Consider the following 27,868-nt stretch of genomic DNA (forward strand, 5'->3'; position numbering starts at 1 on the left):
GTCATATCATTTTCTGAGTCAAGGCTGCTGCTTTTCAAATTATTTGTGAACTCCTTCACAGAAAGAAAGATCATTAATATCATTTATAAGGGGAGCAGTTATTTCTCTTAACCTTGTCCTTTCTTCTGATTATTTTCTTAAAGAAATGTTGAGGTGACAACACTCCTTACAAATGGAATCAACAAGAAATACATAAGGATTAAAGTCCACCGGGTGGACTGTATTGTGTCTTTAGTGTTGCCTTAAAGCTGGTGCTGTACCTATCTCTGTTATGTCAAAATGATGTGACAGTTGTCAAATTAAGCTGATGTGATACCATTCTGACAGATATGGAGAAACACTTGGATGGTCTAGCATTATGCAGTACAACTGCAGTTAAAAGTTGCTTCAGAAGCATCTTGATTGTCCTGTCCTAGTCCCTACACTCCTTCTGTGAACCAGTAGTGGTTACCATGAATACCTCACTTGGACCATTTGTAATAACATACTTTTCTATGCCCTTCTGTGCCCATACTGTAAAGAATTAGACTGCATTTTGTTTCCAAGATATCTGCATATCTTACACCAACAATTCTCATATTCATTTATAGCATAGTATCATGTGGATTACCCATAAAAAGGAAACAATAAATGCTGAGAGATGCAACCTAGGTAATCATGATAATAATAATAATAATAATAATAATAATAATAATAGTAACATGATAACAGTAACATAATAATAGCAGCTTAATTCCTCGTAATATATACTGTGTGTTGGAGATGATAATGTGATAGTCTCTAGTCTATCCAGTGGCATAGAGGATAAAGCCCTGACTACAGCCCTGGTGACCTGAGCTTGGTAAGTGGCTTGGGTGCTTGATGGAACAGGCAGGAAAGATGGGCATGCCTATTCTGGGATGGGGAAATTAGTGACTCTGGTTTGCAATACCTATACTCCTGCATACACATACCTTATGCTGCAGGGTGGGAGTAAGTCCTGACCTGGGGGCCTGCCTGAGACAGAGCATGGCTGCATAACCCAACCCAAGCAGGTGGTGGTAGCTCTTGTCTGTATGTGTAAAGATGTGTACATGAGTGGGTAGTAGGGCATAGGTGGTCCACATGTCCAAGTCAACAACAAAAGGAAGGGAGTTAGGGCATGCATAATGTCTTCAGTTGAGAGGATGCTGGGTGAGGATGCAAACTCCTTGATGTTCTTCTCACATCTGAGAACCAAGTCCATGTCAGTGGCAAAACAGATAGCATACATGACTTTGGTGCAGATAGCTGTGGGTTCTATCCCACACCAGGCAGATTGATTGCTGACACTGCTGTGCAGTATAAGGGAGGTGTTGCACTCTCTAGTGTGTCACCCTTTGGATGAGATAGATCCATCTGCTCGAGTTAGTGGTAACTCAGGTGAATGTAAAAGATCACATGGCACCTATCAAAAAGAGTAGGGATCCTTTATTTAAAAACAAAAAAATAACTCTTATTTATAACATATTTACATATTTACAAATATTTACAAATGTATATTACTGCCCTAATGGAAATGTTGCACATCCACAAATCAAATAGGACAAGAGTCACTCACTCCAGGGATCTCAACCTAGCCTGTGACATTAACAAAACATGTTGAATAGACATATATATCTCCCAGAGATTGCCAGTCCTCTGGAATAAGCTCTGACTTTACATGAATCAGAGCTCCTCAATCACCTTATTTAAGTGCAATCTTGATAATTGGATGAAAGACCGTAAATTCACCCCAGGGGTGGCACCTATGTCCCTCATGGACAGGAGTAGACAGTTCTGATCATAGAATCACTCTGCTTTCAACAACCAACTAATTATGGTCAATTAGGGTACATGGGGTTTTGCATGGCTAGGCTTATAAAGGCCCTAGGGCCATTAGCCTAGTAACCTCCTGAACCTATGAACCTATAAATATATAGATATCCAAATATATTTACACATATTGATAATTTTCCCTACAATCATACAAAATTGTCTTCTGTATTAGACCCCCACTCCTTTTTCCATAACCATTTTCTGATTTTACTTAATTTTGTTTCTAAAATCTATTTACCAGTAAACATAATTTAATTTATTCTATCATTCCATATAACCCATTTGGCATAAAATAAATTTGTATCTATTCTTTTAATATAGTCTTCAATTCTAATCCCATACTATCCATATTTAATCATATCCATATTTATTTTATCCACTTCTCTTATATCTTTGAAAAAATCATCTTTACATAGTTTTCCCCACAACTTTTTTACTCTTTTACATTTCAAAAATACATGTTCAGTAGTTTCTTCTTTTTGACAATGTATACGTATTCTATCAATTTTCTTTTTATATGGCATATTTGCTTTTACTGGTATGCTTTTTTTTTCATCAGTGCTGAATTTATCAACTATGCCTTTTTTTCCTCCAGAAAAGACAGGTTTGCTTCATTTCTTCTATTGTTTTTTTTTTTTTCCACTGAACTTTACTTATATCTTTCTTTCCAAATTTCATACCTAACACAGAAATTTAATTAATTGTAAAATATATACCCCTATCTTTACTACATTTTTATTTATTTTTTTATTTAACATTTGTTTATCAGGAAAGAATGACTTGGAATGGAGGTCCGGGGAGAAACACTCCCGATGCATGTTTTTGAAACATCACCTAAACCTTTACTTTTCTCTTTATTTAAAGTCATCTATATCATCTCTAGAAACATATTTCTGAAAATTATTACTTCGTTTATCCAAATTTTTTTTTTTGCAATTGTTACAATGTCATATGCATATGTTAACAGAATTGGAATTCTTAACCCTTCATGTGTTATATACCCCACTTCCTTCATTTTGTAATTTATTTCACATACTATCATATTCACAACTAATGTAAAGTGTATGCAACTCATTGGACATCCCTGTCTTTCCCCACTCTTTACATGTACCTCTTGGCTTAACTAGCTATTTACAAATATTTTTATTGTATTACTGCTAAATGCTGACATACATAATTTGCTAACGTTCTCACTTATATTATATTCTTTCATTGTTTCACATAAGTTCATATCCACTTGTATCAAATGTCATATTAATGTCTCCTATCATGATTTTTGCTTCTTCTTTTCTACTCGTAATATCATCCACAGTTTCTCTAACTATAATTTATAATTCTTGACAACACTTCCTCTTTATATTATACATACTATCTTCCATAATTTTTTCTAGTTTAGTTTCAAATCTCTTTTGTATTGTTTTCATGAAGATCTTATAATCATTATTCAATAAATTTGGCCTGCAGTTTTTTAATTGCCTTCTGTTTTCCTTCTTCCATATAAATTTTGAATTCATACCATTCATTCAAAACCTTTAAAATATATACATGTTTTGTCAATCCCTTACATTTTTATACATTTCATACCCTATTCCATCTGGTTCTGCAGTTGAATCTATATTTACCATTTCTAATAATCTATAACAAAATCTCCTTTTCCAACTCCTTATTCTCTTTTTCTGTTAACTTTTTTACTTTCCATGTTTTTTGCCTGCCTTCCTTTTTCTTTAAATGTTTCTTGTACATATTCTACTATACTATCTATAATCTTTTCCTGAGTTCTTTCCATCTCTCCATTTATTATTTTTTTATTTCTCTCATTGCACTATTATTTTCCTTTACTAATCTACTTAAGTAACTCAATACTTCTCTTTTTCCTTGTAAAAATATCTTTACTTACAAAACAATTCTTGTATTTTGTCTTGATGTCTTTCATATAATTATTTTCATTTGCCAAAGTACTTTCTATCATTATGTTCTAAATCTTCCAATGCATCATATTAAGTTTTATATTTTTCTTTCTCTACTTTTCAAACATCATGTTGCTACTGTAAAAAAGCATTTATTTTATTTTTCCTTAAATATCATCCACCATTCAGACTGATCTTTATAAAATGTTCTCATAGTAGATTAATCTGTTTTAGTTCTGTGCATACCCCTCTTGTAAGTCCATGAATTTTTGTTCCAAAGTTTTAACTTAATTTTTCTTATATAATTTCCTTTCTTTTTACCCTTGCCTCTTAAATCACAGTGTACTTATCACTACAAAGTCTAAAATCTGATGAAATAAATTTTCCCTTCCTTTACAATTAGTGTAAACATATAATTTTATAATTCTATATACTTGTTCTTTGTATTTTAAATCTACAGTGGTTAATTTTCCCATTTTTACTAAAGTTACATCTAATATCTTTATGCATTTCTAATAAATACAACTATTTTAGAACATCTCTCATTTCCCAATTGCCAGATTATCTTTTCTCCCCATATTTTCTCTGTTTGTTATCTTTCTTCATTTGTGAAAAAATACCATTCCAAAATATCTATTCTTCTTACTATATTCTAAGGGTCTAGATTAGGAAGTCAAATGTTGAAAAGAGCGAATGCTCTTACATCGATCTCTAATAACCAAAACCACAGAATGCCGAATGGCCGGAACAGTGATTTTCCCCATGGAAACAAATCGCTAGGCTATTGCTGGGACTTTGCCATTTCTATATTTAAGTAAGGGGGTGTGGGAGGCAAAGCCCCCCACTTCATTTTGTCTGTGGATTTTTTTTTAAGTAGCTTTGCGGTTCCATATGTTCAATATTGTATGGTTTCGGTCTTTAGGTATCAATGTAAGAGCGTTCACTCTTTTCAACCTTTGACTTCCTAATATAGACCCATATTTTAATACTATTCACATTTACAGAAAGCACTCTAATTTTTTTTCTTTGAATTATGATTTCATAAGTTTATAGCTAATAACTAGACTATCTGCCTTAATTGGCCATTCTAGGCCTAGCCCAATTTCTCTCTCAAAGGCGAGAATCAAGCACTGTATCTTGTGGCTGTGAGCCAAATACCTTAACTATTATAACAACCCAGAACCAATAGTTGTATATATTCCTTTTCATCTATTTCCTTTCTTTTTTTCCATTGTACTTATTCATTTACATTTTCTTTTTCTGTCTTTCACCAATATAAATTTTTTTCTTTTCTTTTACTATCTTCCAATGTAAGACTTCTTCATAACTTATTACTGAGCCTTCTTCTTCTATGCCCTCTTTATTATTTTTTTCTCATCTATTTTTTCTAATTCTACTATTTCTAAACTTTCATTAGTTTGTTCATTTTCTTCTCCTTTTCTTTTACATAATCTTATTTTCATTTTTACAATCCATTCATAAATGTCCAATGTTGTTACATTTATAACATTTCAATTCAAACTTTTTTGCATCGTGTCCCATTTCCTTACAAATATAACATTTTCTTTTATCACAGTTACTTATCGAATGCCCGTCTATTCTTAAAAAAAATCATGTTTTGGGTTGTCCCCAGTATTTTATGACAAACCTATTCCCCTCCACATTTATAATACTTGGTATATGTATAATTTCTTTAACACAATATTGCAATCTCATCCACCAGTCCATGAACCCCTTTTGTCAAAAACTTTTGAAATGTCCAGTAATTCTTTACGTAAAGGTTTTAAATGTCCTTACAAAGTCTCTGTTTCCACTTCTGTTCAAAACTGTCCATGAATCTTCTTTTTTGTTTCCTGGTTAATTGCTTTTATCACATAAAGATTCCATGGGTTGCAGTCTTTCCTTTTTAATTTTCCATTGAAAAAAACAGTTTCAGATATAATGTCACAAAATGCCACTTTGTTAATAAGAATAAATGCTCTTACCTCTTGTATTCTTTCACCCAAAGGAGCTATTAAATTGTCCCACACTTCATACCTGTTTATTTCTTTATCTTCTATACTGTGAAGCCTTACCATGTACTTCAATTTTTCTTTTTCTTCTGCCTCATTCTTTTTTCTGCTCTTCTTTTGCCTTCTATTATTTTCTCTACATATGTTTTCTTTTACATCTCACTGCTATTCTTCAGGATTGTCTCTGCATCTTCCTTTTGTATTTTCTCCATAATGTCTCCCAGGAAACATCTCCATTTTCTGGCTCACTCTACACCACCATTTTTTTAAGTAAATCATCTTGCAACCCTTCTGACTGGACAGTTGTAGTTATACATTCATTATTTGTCGACTCATCTCCATCAAACAGATTCCTTTGAGACATCTCCTCAGAATCCTGCATACATTCTACGACCTCAATATTAGCTTTCTCCCCCATTTCTCATAGTACTCCATTATTTCCTTCTCTCTTCATCTACCTCCCTGTTTCACTGGACCATTTCCATGCCTGGAGTAGAAACAAGAAGTGTTGATGGAAAATGGGTCCCTCTCACAACAGTGACAAGTAAGGAAAGTTCTCCTAATACCCTGGCTAAGTTATAAATGCCACCCTGGGTCTTCCCTAGTGGCAGTAACCCAATCAACAAAGGATAAAACAAATAAAATATAATAAAAAAATGGGCTTGAGTATAGCCAGGGGGGCTGACTAGTTGGCATGGCAGAGGAAAAGAAAAGGATATAGAAAACAATATTGCAATGGTCTCTAATGGCAGAAGTTCACCATTTTTGAATAGGTCAGTAAAGGTCAAATTCCTATTACTTAAAGTAAAAAAGCATTAGAATTGATTGTATTAAATAAAGGGAGAGTGGGGGTGGCTGCGGTGGTGCAGCAGTTAGCATTGCCACCTCACAGCAAGAGGTTCTCCGGTTCGATCCTTGGCTGGGGTGCCTTTTGTGCGGAGTCTGCATGTCCTCCCTGTGGTCACGTGGGTTTCCTCTGGGTGATCCAGTTTCTTCCCACATCCCAAAGACATGCTGTAGATGGATTGGAAACTCTAAATTGGCCCTAGGTGTGAGTGTGTGCATGTGTGTGCCTTCTGTGGAAGATTGGGCGCCGGGCTGGCAACTCAACACCGTAAAACTCCACTGCCAATACTGCCAGAATACTGATGAAGTCCGAGATACCTGGATGAAAGCACTCAAGGTTTTGAATAAAAGTGTGAAGCTACAAGGTTTTCTTCATGCTGTTCCTGGTTGTTGTTGTTCTGTGGACTTGTTTATCTACAAATATATAATATATAGTATTAATATCATTACTCCTACTTCTCCACATGCAAAACCATAGATACCATACTGCTAGCCTTACAAAACAACTGTACATAATCTCACCATCTTCAGGTCTAATTACATCACATCATGCTCACCTCTCCTCACGCATTCACCAATTAACCTCTTTTTGCCCACCCTATGTATAGTCCTAGCCCTGAACTCTCCCTCAACCCCCCACACATACATACACCTTCTAAACAATTCCTCAGTTCTTGCATTAAATTGACACCACTCATCCAAGTCCTGCTCCTGTACCCAAATGAATCCTCAAGCAATACCCATCTCCCACTCCTGCACCCAAATACCCAAACATTACCCATCTCCCAACTCACTTCATATTACCATCTTTAATGCTGACAATATGATGAACACATTAGAATAATTATAATCCTTTGTAGCCACAAAAATATGTTCTAGCCATGTCAGAACCTGAGTCAACCCAGGCACCCCAAATATTAACTTTTGATTTGCTAACTACACCTGTCTGTTTAGTGCTTGGCCTGGTAACCAACAGGAAATGACACTCTTCTATTTATAAAGAACAATGTGTCTATTAATTATTACAATCAAAATCCCACTACCATTGTTCATAACTCTAAATGAATCACACTAAACAAGTACTATCCTCTAAGACTAGTACTTTTATACCACCCCACACTCAAATCTCAGAATTCAACTCTGTACTATCAGGCATAAGAAATCATTGCCTTCCATACAAACAAACATAAAAGTTCTAGTTGACTTCAGCATCTCTCTTCTAAGCCCAAAATGTCTTTCCAGATCTGAAGACATGCTATCTAATCTCACTCTCTCCTAACTAATAAAAGACTTTACCTGTCCTAACCCCCCTTCTAACAATCACTCTCTTCTTGTTCTTATCATTACTAATGGCCCCTCCTCCAGCTTTTAACATTTCCATTCTACCCCTTATTATTAGCAACCACTGTCCCATGACATTTGCCATGAACCCCCCCCAAAAAAACACCCATTATGCTAATGTCTTTTTGGCCACAATCACAAAAAATACATGGAAAAAAACTTCCATATACAGCTCTCCTGGAATGCCATCGTAGCTCTAGAAGACCCAATTTCATCACTGACATCACATATTTTCTTTTTTAAGCTACAAGGCTAACACTTTCCTGTAGTTACTAGACTCTACAACCAATTTAAAAACAAATGGTTAGCAAATGAACTAAAATTAGTTTATAAAATTATAAACAAACCTTGGGCATCATGGAGGAAATCCTCACTATGGAAAACAGAGATTACTCCACACATCCTAGAAACCTAGCCTAAAAAGCAGCTAGGCAATATAAAGCCAAACTTCACTCTTCAGCAGAAAAGCTGACTCTCTGCAATCAAAAGAAGATCTGTAAATTCATGAATAACATTATAGGTAAAGCCTTCTCCAAAGACCCACTGCTAAAATACATCATTCCTACCTTATCTGGTTACTTCATCACACAGGATTTACTAGTACTGTTCAAATATCCTTGATAAAATCCCTCATCAGATGATAGTCCACCATCAAAAATAGATATCTCCACTGACTCACCACCATTTTACTTCAATACTACCAAAGACATCAAAAGATTCTCAACATTATCACATCCAGTGCAGACCTGGAATGCATAGTCACCACCCATAGTTCATCTCTGTACAAGGACTGCATATATACCCCACTAAGTCAACCCTATAACTCCTGCCTCTGTAAAGAGTCTATGCACCATCAATGGAAAAAGGACAAAAGTATACCTATCCCAAAATCTCCCAGCTTTTCCCCTGCCACTGATGTCAGACCTACATCAAGCCTCTAAATATTAAGAAAAATATTTACTGATTATTTGACTTATTCATTCATTTCTTGCATTTGTTTATCAAGAATATCTGACTGGGTCATGCAAAATCCATTTTCAGTGGAAGCCCAGGGAGAAAGTTTCTATAACAAATAGAAAAGCATGTATACAGTAGATCACAAATGAGCTAGCATGATAACTATGCAAAAGATTTGATAAGTAAAGTATTACATTGTTACATATAGACAGACATATATAATATACACATCTTACAGGGAGGTAAAATATTGCGTTATAAATCAGTCAGTAAATATGTGAAAAGCAGTTTTCAATATTCAGTTGTTGCAAAGTAGCAGTATATAGTGCTTGGATCTATGGAAGGTAGAAGAAGGTGGTGGCAGTTGTGTAACAGGTAAATCTGAAGTGCAGAGAAGAGGATGTGTGTAGAGTAGACTAATGAGGAGTAACAGTAAAGATGAAGAGAGGTTTGTGTAAGCAGTTACATATATAAGATAGTAGTCAGTCATGATAGAGCATTGACATATTCTTGTATTTAGGTGGGATACATATTTGAAAAATGTTTGCTCTGTGAACATCTGGGGACCTTGTTTTGTCATGACGGCAAAGCCCTCTGCACCCCCCCCCCAAAATATATATATATATATATATATATATATATATATATATATATATATATATATATATATATACCAACTCCAAGATCACATAACAATGAGAAAAGAAGCAAACTCCACTGACAGCAAAAGTAGTTTCAGTGAATGTACTTCCATCTTTTTACTTTTGCCAAATCTACCGTTGGCAAATCTCAGGAACCCATTAGAAGATGGATATGGAGGTTTATTTTAAAGGTAAGCTCATTGTCTGTTTCCATAAGTGAGATGAGTATGGTATTCCATATCTAGATTATGTAACTAAAGTAAAGAGCATCCTCTGATGGCTACTGGGATTTAGTTTGTTGAGCCAGGAATTTATCTTTAGAGCAGAAAGGTGTGCTGGGGGCAGGGTTATACCACTGCAGGAATTGCACTCATCTGGGTGATGAAATATAGAATGATCCACTTTTAACCGAAGAATTTAAGATAGTTTTGAAATTCCATCCAGTTTACTTTTGAATGTGGAAGTCATTAATGTGATCTGTTAGGGAAACTGGCAGTCAATTTGCCAATTTTATTGCAGCATTGTTCAAGTTTTTCTAGGAAGCTATTGTGTAGTGAGGACAGAGGCAGCATATGTAATTGTAGGTAGGAAATAAGCACGTGCCGTTGACTTATGACCTAGGCCACTGAGAAACGGCTTGGCGATGCATAGAGCTATGAGCTACTGTTAATTATTTTAGCAGCATTTATATGAATATCAAACATGAGCTTATCATCAATTGCTACACCAAGTAACTTAGTTTTGGAATATTAGTCATGTTTAATGTTTTAAGCAAAGGAAATAGTAACACTACTTCTGTTTTCTCTGCTGGTTTAAAGAGGAAGAACATCATTAGAGAAACTATTTTACAAATATCTTACCCACTACCTCCAATCATGCAAAATCCTATCCCCTTCAATGTGCCTTCTGGTCAGTTCAAACACAATGACCATTTTCTACTAATTAAGATATGACATCTTTCAAACTATGAAAAAAGAACCTCACCAGGGCTATATTCACTGACATAATGAAAGCATTTGATACTGTAGACCATATCTTACTACATGATACCTTATAAAAGCAGATGGCAGCTCTCTTGCCATTTTGCCATATAAGTTAGATCCACCCTCCTCATCTGCCCTACATCATGTTGGAATTCCTTAAATGTCCATTCTGTCTCCAGTTCAATTCTCTTTGTAAATTAACAAACTTTCCTCAGACCTCTCCAGACTACCTTTTCAACTTTATACAGATGAAATGGTTATCTTAAGCTCAGGCTTCTCCACTTCAAGAATTGCTGATGTCATCTAAACAGATCTCACAAACCTTTATAATATTCTCAAGGGAGAACATCACTGTTTCACCTTTGCCAAAGCCAAGTAAGTCCCCATCCCCTAAGGAATCACCATCCTCCTTGAGTCACTGATTTTTAAACTCAATAATTTAGAATCCTTCATCCTTTTCTGAAGCAGGTTCACACAAAGATGCTGTCTGTGCAACCTCAGATCACTATCCGCCTCCAACAAGTTCCTTAATCCATGCTCCAAACTTATTCTAACAGAACACTCCCTCTCTGTCATGGCCACAGACATCTGGGAAGCCATCACCAAACACTTAACAGATACCATCCCATTCCCAACATTCACAAAGATAAAAACATATTTTTATAAGGTATTAAATGCTTGAGCACAGGAAATATTACCTGGTATTCTCTACCCAGGCCACAAACATCACTGCACCCATATTCTGTCATTGTAACACTGAAGACATTATTTGATTAATATTTTTTTAAAACATAATTATGCAGTTCTTGCTTTGTGAAGAATTTTGCTTTGTGAAAAATTTTGTTTTTTACATTTTGTCTTTATCAGAAGTTTAATAACCTCATTGAACTGCCTTTGCTAAGTTTTCATTTATGATACAGAGAATTGTCTTAACTGTGTGCATACTTGTTATTTTTGCAATACTGTCATTTGTATAATCTTTATCTTTTTTATTGTTTCATACACGCGCATACACACACACACACACACACACACACACACACACACACACACACACACACACACACACACACATTTTAAAGTGAGTTTTTATTTTCACCATTTTACTTGCAAATTGTTCTTCGGTGTGTGCATTTGTGACTATTGAACTTGCATACTGCTTTTTTGTTATGTAGTCCCATGCATGCAGCTCTGAGAGCCAAGTTAGTCACCACAAAGGAATTTAACATAATATGGGGGAAATAAATTAGTCTTACAGGCATTTACTCAGCAATATAAATCCTTTTGAGTTATCATACTTTTATGAATGAAAAGTATTTTAACCAGTTCTGCTCATCTTAAACATACTCTGATTTGATAATGGTTCATTTAAATCATATAAAAAATCATAATTCCTGTGTGTTTATAATACACACTTTTAAAATACTTTGTGTACATCATTTGCACTATATTGCAAGGAAACTCTTCATATGGTATATACATTTATCATGCAGATACATATATTGTTTGAGGATGTGGAGTACAAAGAATTAGTCCTCATCCATTTGCCTAATAAAATGATAAACAACTTGAAACTTAACTGAAAAAACTACTTGAAACTTCAACAAGACATTTTTAATCCTTCTACAGGGAGGTTTTCAGACAGAGTCTCCTAGATCTGCTAGCTAATATGATTTTTTTCAGAACTAATCCTCTGTACTCTATTTCTTGTTAGTCATGCCCTGCTGTGGGTCACAGATAGGATACCAGACCTGACTCAAGCTTTGTGCATTAACTTTGTTTTTTTGTTGTTTATCTGAGGATATGCATACATGATATATTGTAAGTATAAATCATGCAGTGAAGCTATTTTCTTTGTTAAAACATCATTGTCTGAGTTATCAAGTTTTTTAGAATTAAGAAAAATTAACTTTAATTTATATTTTTGTTTACATTCAAGTGCAGGACGGGAACTTGAGAACAGTTATTCTGAGAAAAATGCTCTATATATGCTTTTGGCACAGAGATTATCCACATTTCAGAATTTACTTTTGTCATTGTGATGTTGTAAAATGCAAAATGCTGTTTTTACTTGTAAACAAACAATAAAATGGCTTACAAAACAACATCAGCTATTTATGTCATATTCTTATATCTATTTCTCATAGGACCTATATGAAGCTGGAGAAGTAAAGTGGGGTACTGATGAAGCTAAGTTCATTACTATACTGGGAAGCAGATCTGCCTGCCATCTTCAGCGAGGTATATATGATGTATTTGTCTGTTATTATTATAAATAAGTTTGATAAATCTTAGTACTGAATTAGTATTGAGTGCAATACAGATCTTCATTACGTTTGTCTCCTCTGTATTTTCCTAGTTACTGTAATGATTTATTTTTGATTTTACAGCAATGTCTGACCATTCCTTTACAACTTTATGGCATTATACCATTTTTTCATATCTTTTGCAAACAATATATATTTGACTGTTTCAGATAGTTCTACCTCTGCATAAGACAGAGATGTATATTATAGGGTCTAGCACCCAACATGGTACTATATTCCTTCTCTTTTACCTTAAACCAAAAATATGACCATGAGTATGCAAAGAAACTTTAAACAAAGCACTTCATTCAAGGTTAGGTAGCTATATATCCTTTCTAAAATGTGCAATACCCTGTTATGGAGTCACTATATACATCTTTTTTGCCACCTAGCATTTCACTAGTACAGGAGGTGAGTATACCCAGAGTGGCACTATTAGAGGAGATGAGAGATGAACACAATTATGAATAAGGGTGTCTTTCTTTTATCAATGTATAACAGATGTATATCATCTTGCCCACTGCATAACTTACATATGAACATCATTGTACATTATTATGAGAGGGGAATGTGTAATTTGGATTTTGAACCCTGACATCATATTTGCATTTTTTTCCACCACCACATGCTAGTAACATGTATATAACTTACAGCAGAGCTATGCAAGATACAGGCATACCTTACACTCTATCCTGATATGCCTTCTGTCTTGTCATTCTTCTGACAGCATGCAGCTTGATAGCTGATCTCAGATACCAATAATTAGCACCCTGATGCAGGTTTCTGCCTGTCCATCCCACTAAGAAAGGTCAGCAGGCATTAAGTATTCATTATCATAGCTGGCCTTAGGCACAGGCCAACTAGGCGGCCGCCTAGGGTGCCACTCTAGCAGGGGCACTTTTCCAGTATTTATTTGGTGTAGGTAGACCAGGATGGGGGCACCAGGTGGTGTGGTAGGGGGCACCGTGGAGCCCTTTTGCCTAGGGCACCAGTTGACTTAAGGCCGCTCCTGTTCATTATTACCCTCTCATGGTGGGCCTCTCACACAAGGACCAGTAATTAAAGTTGTTTTTTTTCTGTCCTCTGCTGACCATAGAGTTTGTCCTCTTGGTTACTGTATTGATCTGGTCATCCCCCTGGGTAAGGCTCCTTCAGATAATTTGTTTCCTGTGGGTGAGAGGTGAGTATACCTAGAGTGGCACTGTTAGAGAAGGTGAGAGTTGAGTATACCTAGAGTGGCACTGTTAGAGAAGGTGAGAGGTGAGTATATATACAGTGGCACTGTTAGAGGAGGTGAAAAGTGAGTATACCTAGAGTGGCACTGTTACAGAAGGTGAGAGGTGAGTATACGTAGAGTGGAACTGTTAGAAAAGGTAAGAGGTGAGAAGTGAGTATACCTAGAGTGGCACTGTAAGAGAATGTGAGAAGTGAGCATACCTAGAGTGGCACTGTTAGAGAATGTGATAGGTGAGTATGCTTACAGTGGCACTGGTACAGGAGGTGACTATATCTAGAGTGACACTGTTAGAGAAGGAGACAGGTGAGTATACCTAGAGTGGCACTATAAGAAAATGTGAGAGGTGAGTATATCTAGTGTGGCATTGTTAGAGAAGATGAGAGGTGACTGGTGAGTATACCTAGAGTAGCACTGTTAGAGAAGGTGAGAGGTGAGTAAGCCCCCCCCCCCGCTTGTGCTCATTAGAGTCTAACAGAAGTGGCCTTATTTAATGCATACCATACCTCTGCATGATATGGTCAACTGGCCCTGCTCATCCCATAGACAAACACATTTTTGTTATCCCTGTTTTTTTACCAAGGATTCTTCCATGGATATTACACCCATGAGCACATATCTATCCCCTGCCCCTGAAGACAGCTGAGGAGGTTAAGCCTCATTGTTCCTCTCCTGCCTCTCTCCAGCTCCAACAGAAACGTGAACCACTATTAGAATGGGTCACCTGGATCTTAGTGAGGGCAATATCCCTCTGAGCCAATGGAGCTTTGAACCATTAACTGAACATATTTCACCAGAGAAGTAGACGGTCTCAGCACCACCTCAGTATGGTGTTAATACTGCAGACTAGTATGTTGACATTGGTGTTTTGACCCTATGTGGTTGATATGTTTAAAGCTGACTTTGTGTTCTTTCACACATTTTAGGTACACACACACACACACACACATATATACCTATATATATATATATATATATATATATATATATATATATATATATATACACACCCCTATATATATATATATATATATATATATACACCTATATATACACACACTTGCATGTATACACACACACACACACAGACACACATACACATACACACACACACACTGAGAGAGATACCAAATATGTATATAGATAAATTGCAGATGCATGCGTGCACACACACACACACACACACACACACACACACACACACACACACATATATATATATATATATATACACACACACACACACAGTATATGTATACAGATAAATTGCACGTGCATGCGTGCACACACACACACACACACACATATATATATATATATATATATATATATATATATATATATATATATATATATATATATATATATATATATATATGTAAGATTAACAGATATTTGAATAGATATTAGATTTATTATTTTACCCATCCACATTATCACCCATTCAAATTATTTTACCACTATTTTCAGATTCCAAGTACCCTTTAACATATTGCAGCAGTTATCTCTTTCACATTATTCTACTATTAGTTTCAGATATTTTGTATCTTTTAACATGCCACAGCAGACACCTTTTCATTGTATTTACCATATCTGTCAGCCCTTCATGTTTTGTTTCATTCCTTTCTTGGTAGTTGCTGGTAGCTTTATCTCCACAGAAGTGGAGTCTCTTTTCCTAAGTCTGACTAGCAAGTCATATTAGTAAACATAAAGTTCTGCTGATTACAGATATCAAAAACCTGTTTCTGTTTAATCTGATGTTTTATACAGGATTAATCCTTACTAAATATGTTTTAGTCTAATTATGTACATGCAGAATGCGGTGAAAGGTCCTGTGTGTACTGATCAGAAGTTGCCTTTTATGCATGTTTATATTGCAGTGCGAAAAGCTGGATTATAAGCTTCATGATATTACCCATAATGGATTGTGGTGAAAGGCAGTCCTATCACTTTTAAGAATAAATGTACCCTATGGAAATAGTTAGGGTACAGTATAATAATTCAAAATCCAATATTCCAAAATCACATTCCAGCAAAACTTAAAAATCGGAGCTGCCAAATCTAAATATGTGTGGTGATGTGGTGAAAAGCTCCTAATACACCTACTTGCAGATGGCTTCACACTCTGCACCCCTTTGTACAATACTGCCTACCACAAGGTTATATAATGTGGGGGCATCAGTGTAGCAGGTCTCAATGACTTATACAGTTGTATAGGACAAAGAACAGAATACGGGTACCACAAAACATGCAGCGCTACTTAACAATAAACAGCTACGTTAGGAAACATCACAAGAAACCATTATTTTTTCCACCTTGATTAGTTTACTTAAAATGTATTTTCTAAATTGTGTTTATCTTTTGTGATTTTTCTTGTACTGTTCTGGGCTATAGGTGATATGTTTGGTGCAAGTAGCAACATTTAATAGGCAAATCACTGAATGTTAAAGGTTAGCGTTGGTTACTTCATTTGAAAATAAACTGAAATATATTGCTCTGAGGTACAGCTCATGGTTCTCTGCTGTGGAATCGTGATTGTAAATGGCGTCAGTAAGTACATTTGTCATTGTCATCAGTGTCCTCCCATGAGAACTACATTGCATAACTGACAAAACAGTCTTTAAAGTTGAATACTTCTTTAATAAAGCCAGAATATTTAAGTAGAGAAAATGGTTTAATCAGCAAAATAGCAAATATTCTGTGTATCTATGGAACTGGCAGATATAGCAAGACAGCTTTTCCTGCCATCTTTTATAGAGAAAAATAAGCTTTAGTTCACAGGAATCTCTGTTCTTCATCCCTAACATCTATTCAGTAGAAGTGATTTGTTTTCCAGTAAACCTCATGTCATAGGAATTAGAACCTCTGCTTTGGGCAAATAAAAAGGACAAACTTTTCAGGACACAGGCCATAAAGACTAATACTTGTAGGTATATATTGTATTGCTTCTGTCTTTCATAAGTGCAAAATATTTCCACAAGTGCACAGAGGCACAACAGTGAACTGTATGTAAGCTATATAAGACTATAAAATATAATGGATGTTACATTTGCTAATGTTTCATGTTAAAATTCATACTGATTTTTTTTCTGTCAACAGTCTTTGAAGAATATGCAAAGATTGCTGGGAAGGACATTGAAGACAGTATCAAAGGAGAACTCTCTGGAGACTTTGAAAAGCTAATGCTGGCTGTGGGTAAGGTTCACTATGTGTCTAACATTTTACTCGCTGTGCTTGTTTTAAGGTTTTACACAGTGAAAGATCTACCTGTTAAAATCTGAATTGATATATTATGCAATCCAATGACTGCTTTAATAAGTCTCCAGCTGAATTTAAAGTAATCCATATCTTGAGGGCAGATTTTGTTGTTGTCATATACAAAAGTGGAAGTTGGAAGTAACTTAGGAAGTAAAGGTAAGTAAGTCTGATAGCTGTGGTAAATAACCTAAAATACATGTAATACTAGCATTTAACCTGCATATTTATGGCACATAGAATATGGAAGATGATACAGCTTTGTGAAAAATATTACTGTTGATGCCTTATTTTTAGATGTGTATGAAACCATTATCAAGTTATCCTTAATGTATTGCTGTACAAGTCAGAGCAGTCTGAAGTAAAATGTATAGTCCAGCAATGTATTCAGTTGTGGTTTAGCAGTAGTCTGCAGAAAGTTAGAACTGATGGTCACAGTTCTGATTAGTAGGTTTTGTGTAAAAGGTTAATCAAATGAAGCATTTAGCACTGATTTCAACTTGAATGTTGCTGGTATAATGAAAGGAGACAGATATGGTATGATTGTGGAGAAGGAAATGATTCAGTCAAAGGACTGTCAATGAGCGGATTCACTTTATAACCTCGAAATGCTGAAATATCGAATTTCACTATCTCGAGACTATAAAACCGAATCCACAAAACACCGACAAACAAAAACCGCGAAACCCCATAACCGAAAACACCGCACACACTACACTAAACATACAACACAACACCCACATCACAACATAAACAAAAAAACAACACACATACACAACTCACACACACATAAGTAGGTGGGCAAGCCCCCCTGCACCCCCACACCCCCCTACTTATATATACTAACTCCGAGATCGCACAAACACAACACAAAAGCTCACTAACACACGCACATTCTCCAATCCCTCACACACACTCTAACTCCCACTCAAAACCCTTACAAAACACTCACTTACCTGACATAACACCTACATCCAAACACGGCACCGCGCACCAACAAAACACAAACCCGGACATTACATAGCGCAACTTCATAACCGCGAATTCGACATATTTTCGACATACATCAAATTCGCAATTATGAACGTTCGCTATTTTTAACATTCGACTTTATAGCTTCGAGATACTGAAATTCGACATTTCAGTATTTCGATGTTATAAAGTGAACCCGAATGAGCATATGAGAAGAACTGTATTAACTTTTATCAAATTGAGGAATAATTGTCTTCAGGGTGGCTCTTTTGTAACCTACATGCTTTCTGTAAAATATTTTCCTTTACCTCTCCTTTTCCGTCTGTCTTGTATATTCACATTTCCTTGTCTTGTTCTTCTACGTGTCTTTGTGTCTTTGTTTCAAAGGTTCAACCCATTCAGACTTACCTAGTGAGACACTTAAGGCTGTCTTTCCTTCTTTGTCCTCTCCTGTAAATGTGATCTTCTTTTCTTCAATGTTGTAAATATTCCGATCTTTCCTTTTTATTTATATGGTTTCTGATACCAGCTATGTTCCATTCTGTTCCCTTGTTTTGAACACTGCCTGTCATGCCTACACACTTATAATGAGATGAGCTGTGCACAGTGTTTCATGGGGGTTGTAATAGGTAAAATATCCTCATGGTTTCAACAGACGATACTTCTCAGCATGTACTCCAGTATTTCAGAGGTCTCTCTTGTTGTCATCCCATACTATTTGGTTTCCTTTCATTAATCTGTGATAACTATTCATGATTTCCCATTCATTGTTGCCACAGTTTCCTCTACAATTGCATTGACATCTTTCGTTTTTTGTTTGCCAGGTGAGTTATTTTACGTTCCTCCTACTATTACCTATTTCATCCCCCCAAATCACCTTAGACTAAGTTATATCTGTACTATCCAAAACCAACAATGCTAGCTGACCTGGTAATACCCCTGGCTATGAAGTACCTTTTTAAATTGGCTAAGCTTCTGGTGTTATTATAAGGGGATCCAGTATCTGTCTACCTGGGATGACATGATCGACAGACCACGATGCTTTGCCAGAGATGGCCTGCACCTGTCACCCTTGGGATTCTGGATACTGGCTAAGGCTCCTGCTCCCCTATAGCGCCTTTTTTAGGCAATGTTCAAATGACAAATTCACCACCGTAAAAGGTACAAGCAAGCAAAATTTGAGGGTAATGCTACCCAATGCTAGAAGTCTAAACCTCAAAATGCATTCACCTGAGGCACTCCGTAAAATGGAGAACATCGACATCTGTGCAGTGACAGAGACCTGGTTCAAGGCTCCAGAGAGCACCCCTGCATTACCAGGCTATAATTCATACCACACCTTTTGGCCACCTAAGCTGGTCCGAAACACTAAAGGCGGAGGTGTGTCCATATTCTTTAAGGATATCCACACCTCCAGGCTAGTTGCTCAGCATAATGCATCCGAGATTATCCAAGTGTAACTAACTCTGGACAAGACCGCAATCCAAATTGTAACTTGCTACAGATCCCCCATCGTGACCCAGGATTCTCACTCCTCATTTCTTGATACACTGGAAAATATTAGGGTACAAGCCAACACCATAATAATGGATGATTTCAACTACCACCCTAGTAATGGATGATTTCAACTATCCCACCATCAACTGGGAAAACTACTCATGTACCAACTCTTTTGCTCAAAGTTTTCTGGAATTCATTACCAACATGGGCGACCAGTGTTCCACACCAGAGGTCAATTCCTCATTGGTCAGATCTGACCACAAGCTAACCACCCTAGACATCCACATCCCACCCCCACCCCCATTAGGGAAGCCACTGTAAAAAAATTCTCCAAAGCCAACTTCACGCTTCTTAAGACAGAAGTGGCAAACTTCACGACACCCATGCAGATGGACAATAGAGGTATGACTGCTGAATCATACACAAATGCAGTTTATAAGCACTTACACAAGTGCATGGATTGTGCTATCCCTAACAGAACCAAGATGCTATCCTCCAAAAAAAGGAAGCCAATCTGCTGGTCCCCTGCTGTAAACAAACTCTACAACAGAAGAAAGAAACTGTTGCAAAAAAGAGTAAAATCCCATGATTGGAGGAACTCCCTGTTCAGCCTCAGTAAGAAGCTGAGATCCCTCATAAAATCCTCCAAAGCTACTTACGAAAACAAAATCACCACTGATTCTAAAGACAACCACAAAGCATTCTATAGCTATGCCAAGAATCTCAATGGCAACACTCAGAGCTGCTCTGAGTTACAGCACAATGGCATTAAATATACAGAGCCAACTGATATTGCCAACATCCTGGCAGATAGGTTCAGTGCTTACTTTACCCCCCCCCTCACCCCCTAAAGGGCTCATCTCTATACCGGAAGAATGCAAAGTTCCTGTAATCACAGCTGCACAGGTAAAAACCACACTGTCCAAAGCCAAGAACACAGCATCCATTGGACCTGACAGCATCCCAGGCTGCATTCTACATGAACTGTAGAATGAATTGGCACCCCACCTAAGCACCATGTTCAGTCATAGCCTCCTCACCTCAGGCTTTGTGCCCACTGAATGGCGCACAGTGATGGTTATCCCACTGTACAAAGGGGGAGCCACCACGGACCCTGGGAAGTACCGTCCCATTAGCCTAATGAGCCTGGTCTGCAAGGCCATGGAACATATCATCATGGAACTTATAAGCAAAAACATTGGTAATCTTCAAATTCTGGACCCCACCCAGTTCAGGTTTGTAAAAGGCAGATCATGTCTCCTAAACATGACAGACTTCTTTGAAGCAGTCACCAAAGCCATAGACAAGGGTACGGTGGTTCACACAGCCTATCTAGATCTTGCCAAGGATTTTGACACCATCCCCCACTCTGGAATTATAAATAGACTCACTAAACCAGGTATAAATCCCTATGTCGCAAGATGGGTTGCCAACTGGCTCACTGACAGAACCCACACTGTGAAAGTAGCAGACTCCAAATCCGACTTCAGACCAGTGACAAGTTGAGTACACAGGGTTCAGTCCTGGGTCCTCTCCTGTTTGGTATCTACTTTTCTGAAGTACAGGCTAACACAGAAGGTCTTTGGCTAACAAAGTTCGCAGATGACTGCAAACTAGGAGCCATAATCGAAATTCCTAATGATGTGGACATCCTACAAAAGGGCCTTACTGAGACAGATGCCTGGTGTCAAAGCCATGGCCTCAAGCTCAATGCCAAAAAGTGCATTATCATCCCTGTAAAACCTCTGTACCCATGAGCTATACTTAACACCGAAAGTGTGATAAGAGACCTTGAGACACAGGTGGACAGTAGTCTCTCCTTTGATAATCACATCGCCACAATAGTCAGGAAATCCTTCTAAGTGGCACACCTCATCACAAAAGGTTTCTCATCCAGGAAAAAAGAGGTCATTGTTCCCCTCTACTCGTCACTCATTAGACCCACTATAGAGTACAACGCTCCTTTTGGTATGTACCTCACAAGACATCTACAACAGCTGAAAAGGCTGCAGAAATACCTCACAAAGAGGATTACCAGCCTCAAACAGATTCCCTATGCAGACCGTTTCAAAAAACTCCAACTTTACTCTATTGTATATTGCCTACTCAGAGGCAATCTCTGCCTAACATACAAAGCTATGTCAAACCCAGAGCTGTTGAACATGCACCACTTAAAGAAATCCCAATTCCTCCAAGCTACATGGTCTAGGGACCTAAACCTTGTCACCACAATAAACAGAACATGCTGGAGGGATAGATTCCTGTCCCAGAGACGTCCCATACTCTGAAACAAACTACCTCTCTATATCAAACAAAGCTCCTCATTAGCACTCTTCAAGAAAAATCTTGATGATTGGATGGAAAATAGGAAATTCATCCCAGGGATCACCTCTGTGGCTCTGCTCAACAGGGGCACAGGAAAATAATTTTCTTGAGTGTCAAAAGCCAGAGTACCTTTTTGGCTAGGCTTATATAGGCCCTAGGGCCAATAGCCTAGCACCTACCTATGAACCTATGAACCTAGAAACCTCTTCAGTTTGAGTCTGTTCACTAGTTGTATCCCCTGAAGAGTGAAGAATGACCAAAATGGTACCATTAAACAAAGGCAGGCCAATGACAAATGACAAATCTGTGGACCTACTAGCCTCACAAGTATCATCTGGAAAAGTTATGGAGCACATAATTACTAAGCTAATAATGATGTAGGTAGCCAACAAACTGGAACCAAACCAGTTTGGATTTGTAAAAGCTAGGCTGTGCCTAATAAACATTGTCAGTGGTTTTTTTTTTCAAATATGGTCACCAAAGCCTTGGATGAAAGCCTGACAGCTCATATGGCATACTTTGACCTTGCCAAAGTCTTTGCTATCATCCCACATGCTTGTATCATTGATAAACTCTCTCTCCTTAAAACAAGCCTCTATGTATTCCACAGTTAATCATCAACAGAACTGCAGTTTTAAGGTGCAAGTTGCCACCTGTAACCAGTGGACTTTCGCTAACAGGATGCTAGAAGGCTGTGTCCTAAGTCTTCTGCAGTCCATTACCTACTTCACAAAAGTGAAATCAGGTGTCAGGGGAATGTGGCTTTCTACATATACTGAAGACTGTACATGGAGTGTAATTGTGAACTACCTCATGAACCCTCAGATCATGACCTGGTTCAGATCAACACCTGGTATGCCAGTCATGGGCTCACCTTAATTACCAAAAAGCATCATATTTACCTTTGGAAAAAAAACACATCCTCTTTTTATGACATTGCTTGTGTCCCTTTTAAAACAGATGTAGTTATCCACAGGTTCAGCACACATGCTGATAACATTTTTTCTTTTGGTCACCATGTTTAGATTGCATTTAGGAATGCCATTTACCTTTCTCATCTGATCAGTAGGGGGATCTGCTCTATGCAGCCGTGGTCCCTCTGTACTCTTCTCTTATTATACTGTCACCAGATACAGTGCCTCTTTTGTGATGTGCTTCACAGCACACCTTGATCAACTTGAAAGGCTTCAAAGGTTTGAGACCAAGATTTCTGGACTACATAAACTAAGCTACCCCAAAACACCAACAGCCTTATCCCCCTACTCTATCTGGTATAGATATCTGAGTAGTGATCTGTCTTTAGCCTTTTGAGTACTGACATTCCCTGCCCTTTTCAAACTCCTGTACCTTTGCAGAGCCAGTGTTCTGTCTTACACTTGTGCCAAAAAACTCAGCCTCCATTGTAAGTTCAACAATGCATGCTGATGTTAGAGATTTATTTTTTTTCAGCAATTTTTATTTTCATTTTTTCATTTATATAAATCACAATCATTTCCATTCTTACAGCATGACCATCGGTGAGCGTCATACATTGTAGTCAATATAGTAACATGTAGGTCATAAAACATATCTATTTACACTATATACAAAGTTGCTTTCTCATTCAATTCCATTGTTATAAGAACAGCACATACAATAAGGATTTCAAGCCCATAGTTTGACTGTGTGATCATGTATATATTTCTAGGTTACTTTGTACCTTGTTACTATGTAATATGTATGATGTCTTATGCTAACATGATGTTAAAGGTTTGTTCCCAAATTTCTCGGGCTTTCATATTTTTGTTTCTTTTATCCATTACTATTTTATGGGCTAAAAGATGTTTTATCGATATTTTTTTGAATCCCTCCCAAGATATATTTATAGGGTCTAACCATTTGAGAGCTATGTATAGCTTTATTAGTAAGAAAATTATTATAAATATATTCCCTTGTTTTCCTGATATGTTAGATGGTTGAATATGTAGAAGGGTAAATTCCCATGTTAGTGTTGATGTTTGATATCCCATTTTTTGCAGTTGTATCTTGAGTGAATTCCAGAGTTTGTACATACATTTGCAACTCCAAAATATATGCATTAGGTTTGCTACCTGGTCCTTACAGTGTGGACAGTATGGTGATTTGGATGCATTGAATTTGTGAAGTATTGCAGGTGTGAAATATGCATTATTATTTATCATGAGCTGTGTGTATGACAGTTTTTTAAGGGGTATACTTTTCAGTGTTAGATTGATTGCATGACTTATTTGCTGGTCATCTATGGATGGTTTTAATTTTCTCCAACAGTTAGAGAAAATTAGGTCCTTCCGAAATCTGATTTCACCTTTCATTTTATATGAGTTAGATATTGTTTTCCTTGTTGTAAGAATAGTCTTTCAAATCAGAGTAAAGTTTTTCATGTCACTATTAAGTATAGTAAAGTTTTGGAGGTAGCTGGAACACAGCTCTTTGATTTGTCTTTGAATTATTATATATGATTTGGGTAGATTTAGGTTACTTCTCATTTCTTGGATTGTACAGTTAAGGTATGGGTAGATATCTTGGATTATTTTGTCCTTTAATCGAGGAAAAGAGTCAAGATCTAGCATCTTGTTATTTATTTTTAGATTTGGATTTTTATGGAGGGGTTGTAGTGTTACCATAGCTTGCTCAAGGTTTAAGGAATGAAAGAGTTTTTGTGTTATATTTATAGAATGTTTTAAGGGATCTATAATGTTATAGGTTTGTAAATCTTTTTTGTTTAAAAAGGGAAGCACTTTGGGATTGATGCCTAATGTACCTATAGAATATTGTCACCCAAGGAGGTGACCAGGTTTTCATTGTTGGGTTATGTTCTGCTTGTCTCAATATTCTGTTAGGATGACAAGGAGACATGGTGGTGGAATGAGGAAGTACAGGAGAGTATACAGAGAAAGAGGTTGGCAAAGAAGAAGTGGGATTGTCAGAGAGATGAAGAAAGTAGACAGGAGTATAAGGAGATGAGGTGCATGGCAAAGAGAGAGGTGGCAAAGGCTAAGGATAAGGCATATGAAGAGTTGTATGAAAGGTTGGACACTAAGGAGGGAGAATAGGACCTGTACTGATTGGCTAGACAGAGGGACCGAGCTAGGAAAGATGTGCAGCAGGTAAAGGTGATAAAGGATAATGAGGGAAACATACTCACAAGTGAGGAGAGTGTGTTGAGGAGATGGAAAGAGTACTTTGAGGGGTTGATGAATGAAGAGAATGAGAGGAAGAGAAGGTTGGATGATGTAGGGATAGTAAATCATGAAGTACAATGGATTAGCAAGGAGGAAGTAAGGATAGCTATGAAGAGAATGAAGAATGGAAAGGCTGTTGGCCCAGATGACATACCTGTGGAAGCATGGAGGTGTTTAGGTGAAATGGCAGTGGAGTTTTTAACCAGATTGTTTAATGAAATCTTGGAAAGTGAGAGGATGCCTGAGGAATGGAGAAAAAGTGTTTTGGTACCGATTTTTAGGAATAAAGGTGATATGCAGAGCTGTAGTAAATACAGAGGGATAAAATTGATCAGTCACAGCATGAAGTTATGGGAAAGAGTAAGTAATGGAAGCAAGGTTAAGAAGGGACGTGATGATTAGTGATCAACAGTATGGTTTCATGCCAGGAAAGAGCACTACAGATGTGATCTTTGCTCTGAGAGTGTTGATGGAGAAGTACAGAGAATGTCAGAAGGAGTTGCATTGTGTTTTTGTAGACTTAGAGAAAGCATATGACAGGGTGACTAGAGAGGAGTTGTGGTATTGTATGAGGAAGTCAGGAGTGTCAGAAAAGTATGTAAGAGTGGTACAGGATATGTACGAGGGTAGTGTGACAGCGGTGAGGTCTGCGGTGGGAGTGACGGATGCGTTTAAGGTGGAGGTGGGGTTACATCAAGGATCAGCTCTGAGCCCTTTCTTATTTGCAATGGTGATGGACAGGTTGACAGACGAGATCAGACAGGAGTCCCCGTGGACTATGATGTTTGCAGATGACATTGTGATCTGTAGTGAGAGTAGGGAACAGGTGGAGGAGACCCTGGAGAGATGGAGATATGCTCTAGAGAGAAGAGGAATGAAGGTCAGCAGGACTAAGACAGAATATATGTGTGAGAATGAGAGGGAGGATAGAGGAATGGTGCGGATTCAAGGAGTAGAGGTGGTGAAGGTGGATGAGTTTAAATACTTGGGGTCAATAGTTCAGAGTAACGGTGAGTGTGGAAGAGAGGTGAAGAAGAGAGTACAGGCAGGATGGAGTGGGTGGAGAAGAGTGTCAGGAGTGATTTGTGACAGACGAGTACCTGTAAGAGTGAAAGGGAAGGTCTACAAGAGGTTAGTGAGACCAGCTATGTTATATGGGTTGGAGACAGTGGCATTGACAAAAAGGCAGGAGTTTGAGCTGGATGTGGCAGAATTAAAGATGTTAAGATTTGCACTGGGTGTGACGAGGGTGGACAGGATTAGGAATAAGTATATTAGAGGGTCAGCCCAGGTTGGAAGGTTTGGAGACAAAGCCAGAGAGGCACGATTATGTTGGTTTGGACATGTGCTGAGGAGGGATGCTGAGTATATTGGGAAAAAGATGCTAAGGATGAAGCTACCAGGTAACAGGAAAAGAGGAAGCCCTAAGATAAGGTTTATGGATGTGGTGAGAGAGGACATGCAGGTGGTTGGTGTGACAGAGCAAGATGCAGAAGACAGGAAGAAATGGAAACAGGTGATCTGCTGTGGTGACCCCTAATGGGAACAGATGAAAGAAGATGATGATGATGATAATAGAGTAATACTTTTAAAATATGGCAGGTTCAGACCCCCTTTGCTCTTCTGAAGTGTTAGTTTCTGATACGAGATTCTGTTATTTTTGGGTTCCCATATGAATTTTGCTAGGAAGGTATGAATTTGTTTGAAACTATGATGCAATGAATATATGTTAGTCTAGGTAAAATGTTCATTTTGATTATTGATGCTTTGGCCAGAAATGGTAGCTTAAGGTTATTCCACCTTTTACAGTCTTGCATTTGACTTTGCCAATTATGAGTTATGTTATGCTGGTAGAATTCCTTGTTGCTCTGGAAGAAAGTAATTCCCAGATATTTAATTTCCTCTTTAATTTTTATTGTATCTGTTAGTGGTATTAATGAGGTAAGTCTGGGCGGCCTTAAGGGGAAGATATTAGTTTTATTGAGGTTTAAATTGTAGTTAGACATGATTTAAAATTGTTCAATTGCAGTTATTATTTTGGTTATGTCTGAGTTTGGTGTAGTGAAGTATATGTTCAGATCATCTGCGAAGGTGGTAAGATATACTTTGAAGTTGTGTGTTGAGAGGGCTTATGGTATGTGTTTTGTTTAATATAAAGAAACAGGGGTTCTATGTATAGGTTGAATAGAAAGGGAATAACGGACATCCTTGTCTTGTTCCGTTTTTTATCATGAATCCATTTGACCATGTTTTATTTATATATAGGGATGTTTATGGACTGCTATAGAGAATTTGGATGAGCTGAATGAAATTGATAGGTATGTCAAAATAAGGTAATGTTTCAAGTAAAAATTCTAGATTGACCCTATCAAATGCCTTGTGGGCATCTACTATCATTGCATAGATATTAATATTCCTCTCATTTGCAAAATATATTAATGCAACCAATGTTAGAGTGTTGTCGCTGGTCTGTCTTTGTGATGTGAATCCAGATTGTTCTGGAGAAATGATTTTCTCTATCAGTTTTTTTAATCTATTTGCGAGTATTGAGGT

The 27,868-nt window shown here is 37.2% G+C and overlaps 1 protein-coding gene across 3 annotated transcripts in view; it reads left to right on the forward strand.

Annotated features, from left to right (window-relative positions):
• The window catches only part of ANXA6 (annexin A6), a 779,963-nt gene that overhangs the window by 353,834 nt on the left and 398,261 nt on the right, over window positions 1-27,868 (forward strand). For all 3 annotated transcript variants that reach the window (XM_044075649.1, XM_044075650.1, XM_044075651.1), the window contains exons 9-10: window positions 12,671-12,764; window positions 17,163-17,258. In XM_044075649.1, the coding sequence (XP_043931584.1) occupies window positions 12,671-12,764; window positions 17,163-17,258 (190 nt within the window). The remainder of the gene's footprint in view (window positions 1-12,670; window positions 12,765-17,162; window positions 17,259-27,868) is intronic.

This window comes from Protopterus annectens, chromosome 6.part1, assembly GCF_019279795.1.
Source record: "Protopterus annectens isolate FY-2018-M chromosome 6.part1, PAN1.0, whole genome shotgun sequence".
Classification (NCBI taxonomy): Eukaryota; Metazoa; Chordata; order Ceratodontiformes; family Protopteridae; genus Protopterus; species Protopterus annectens.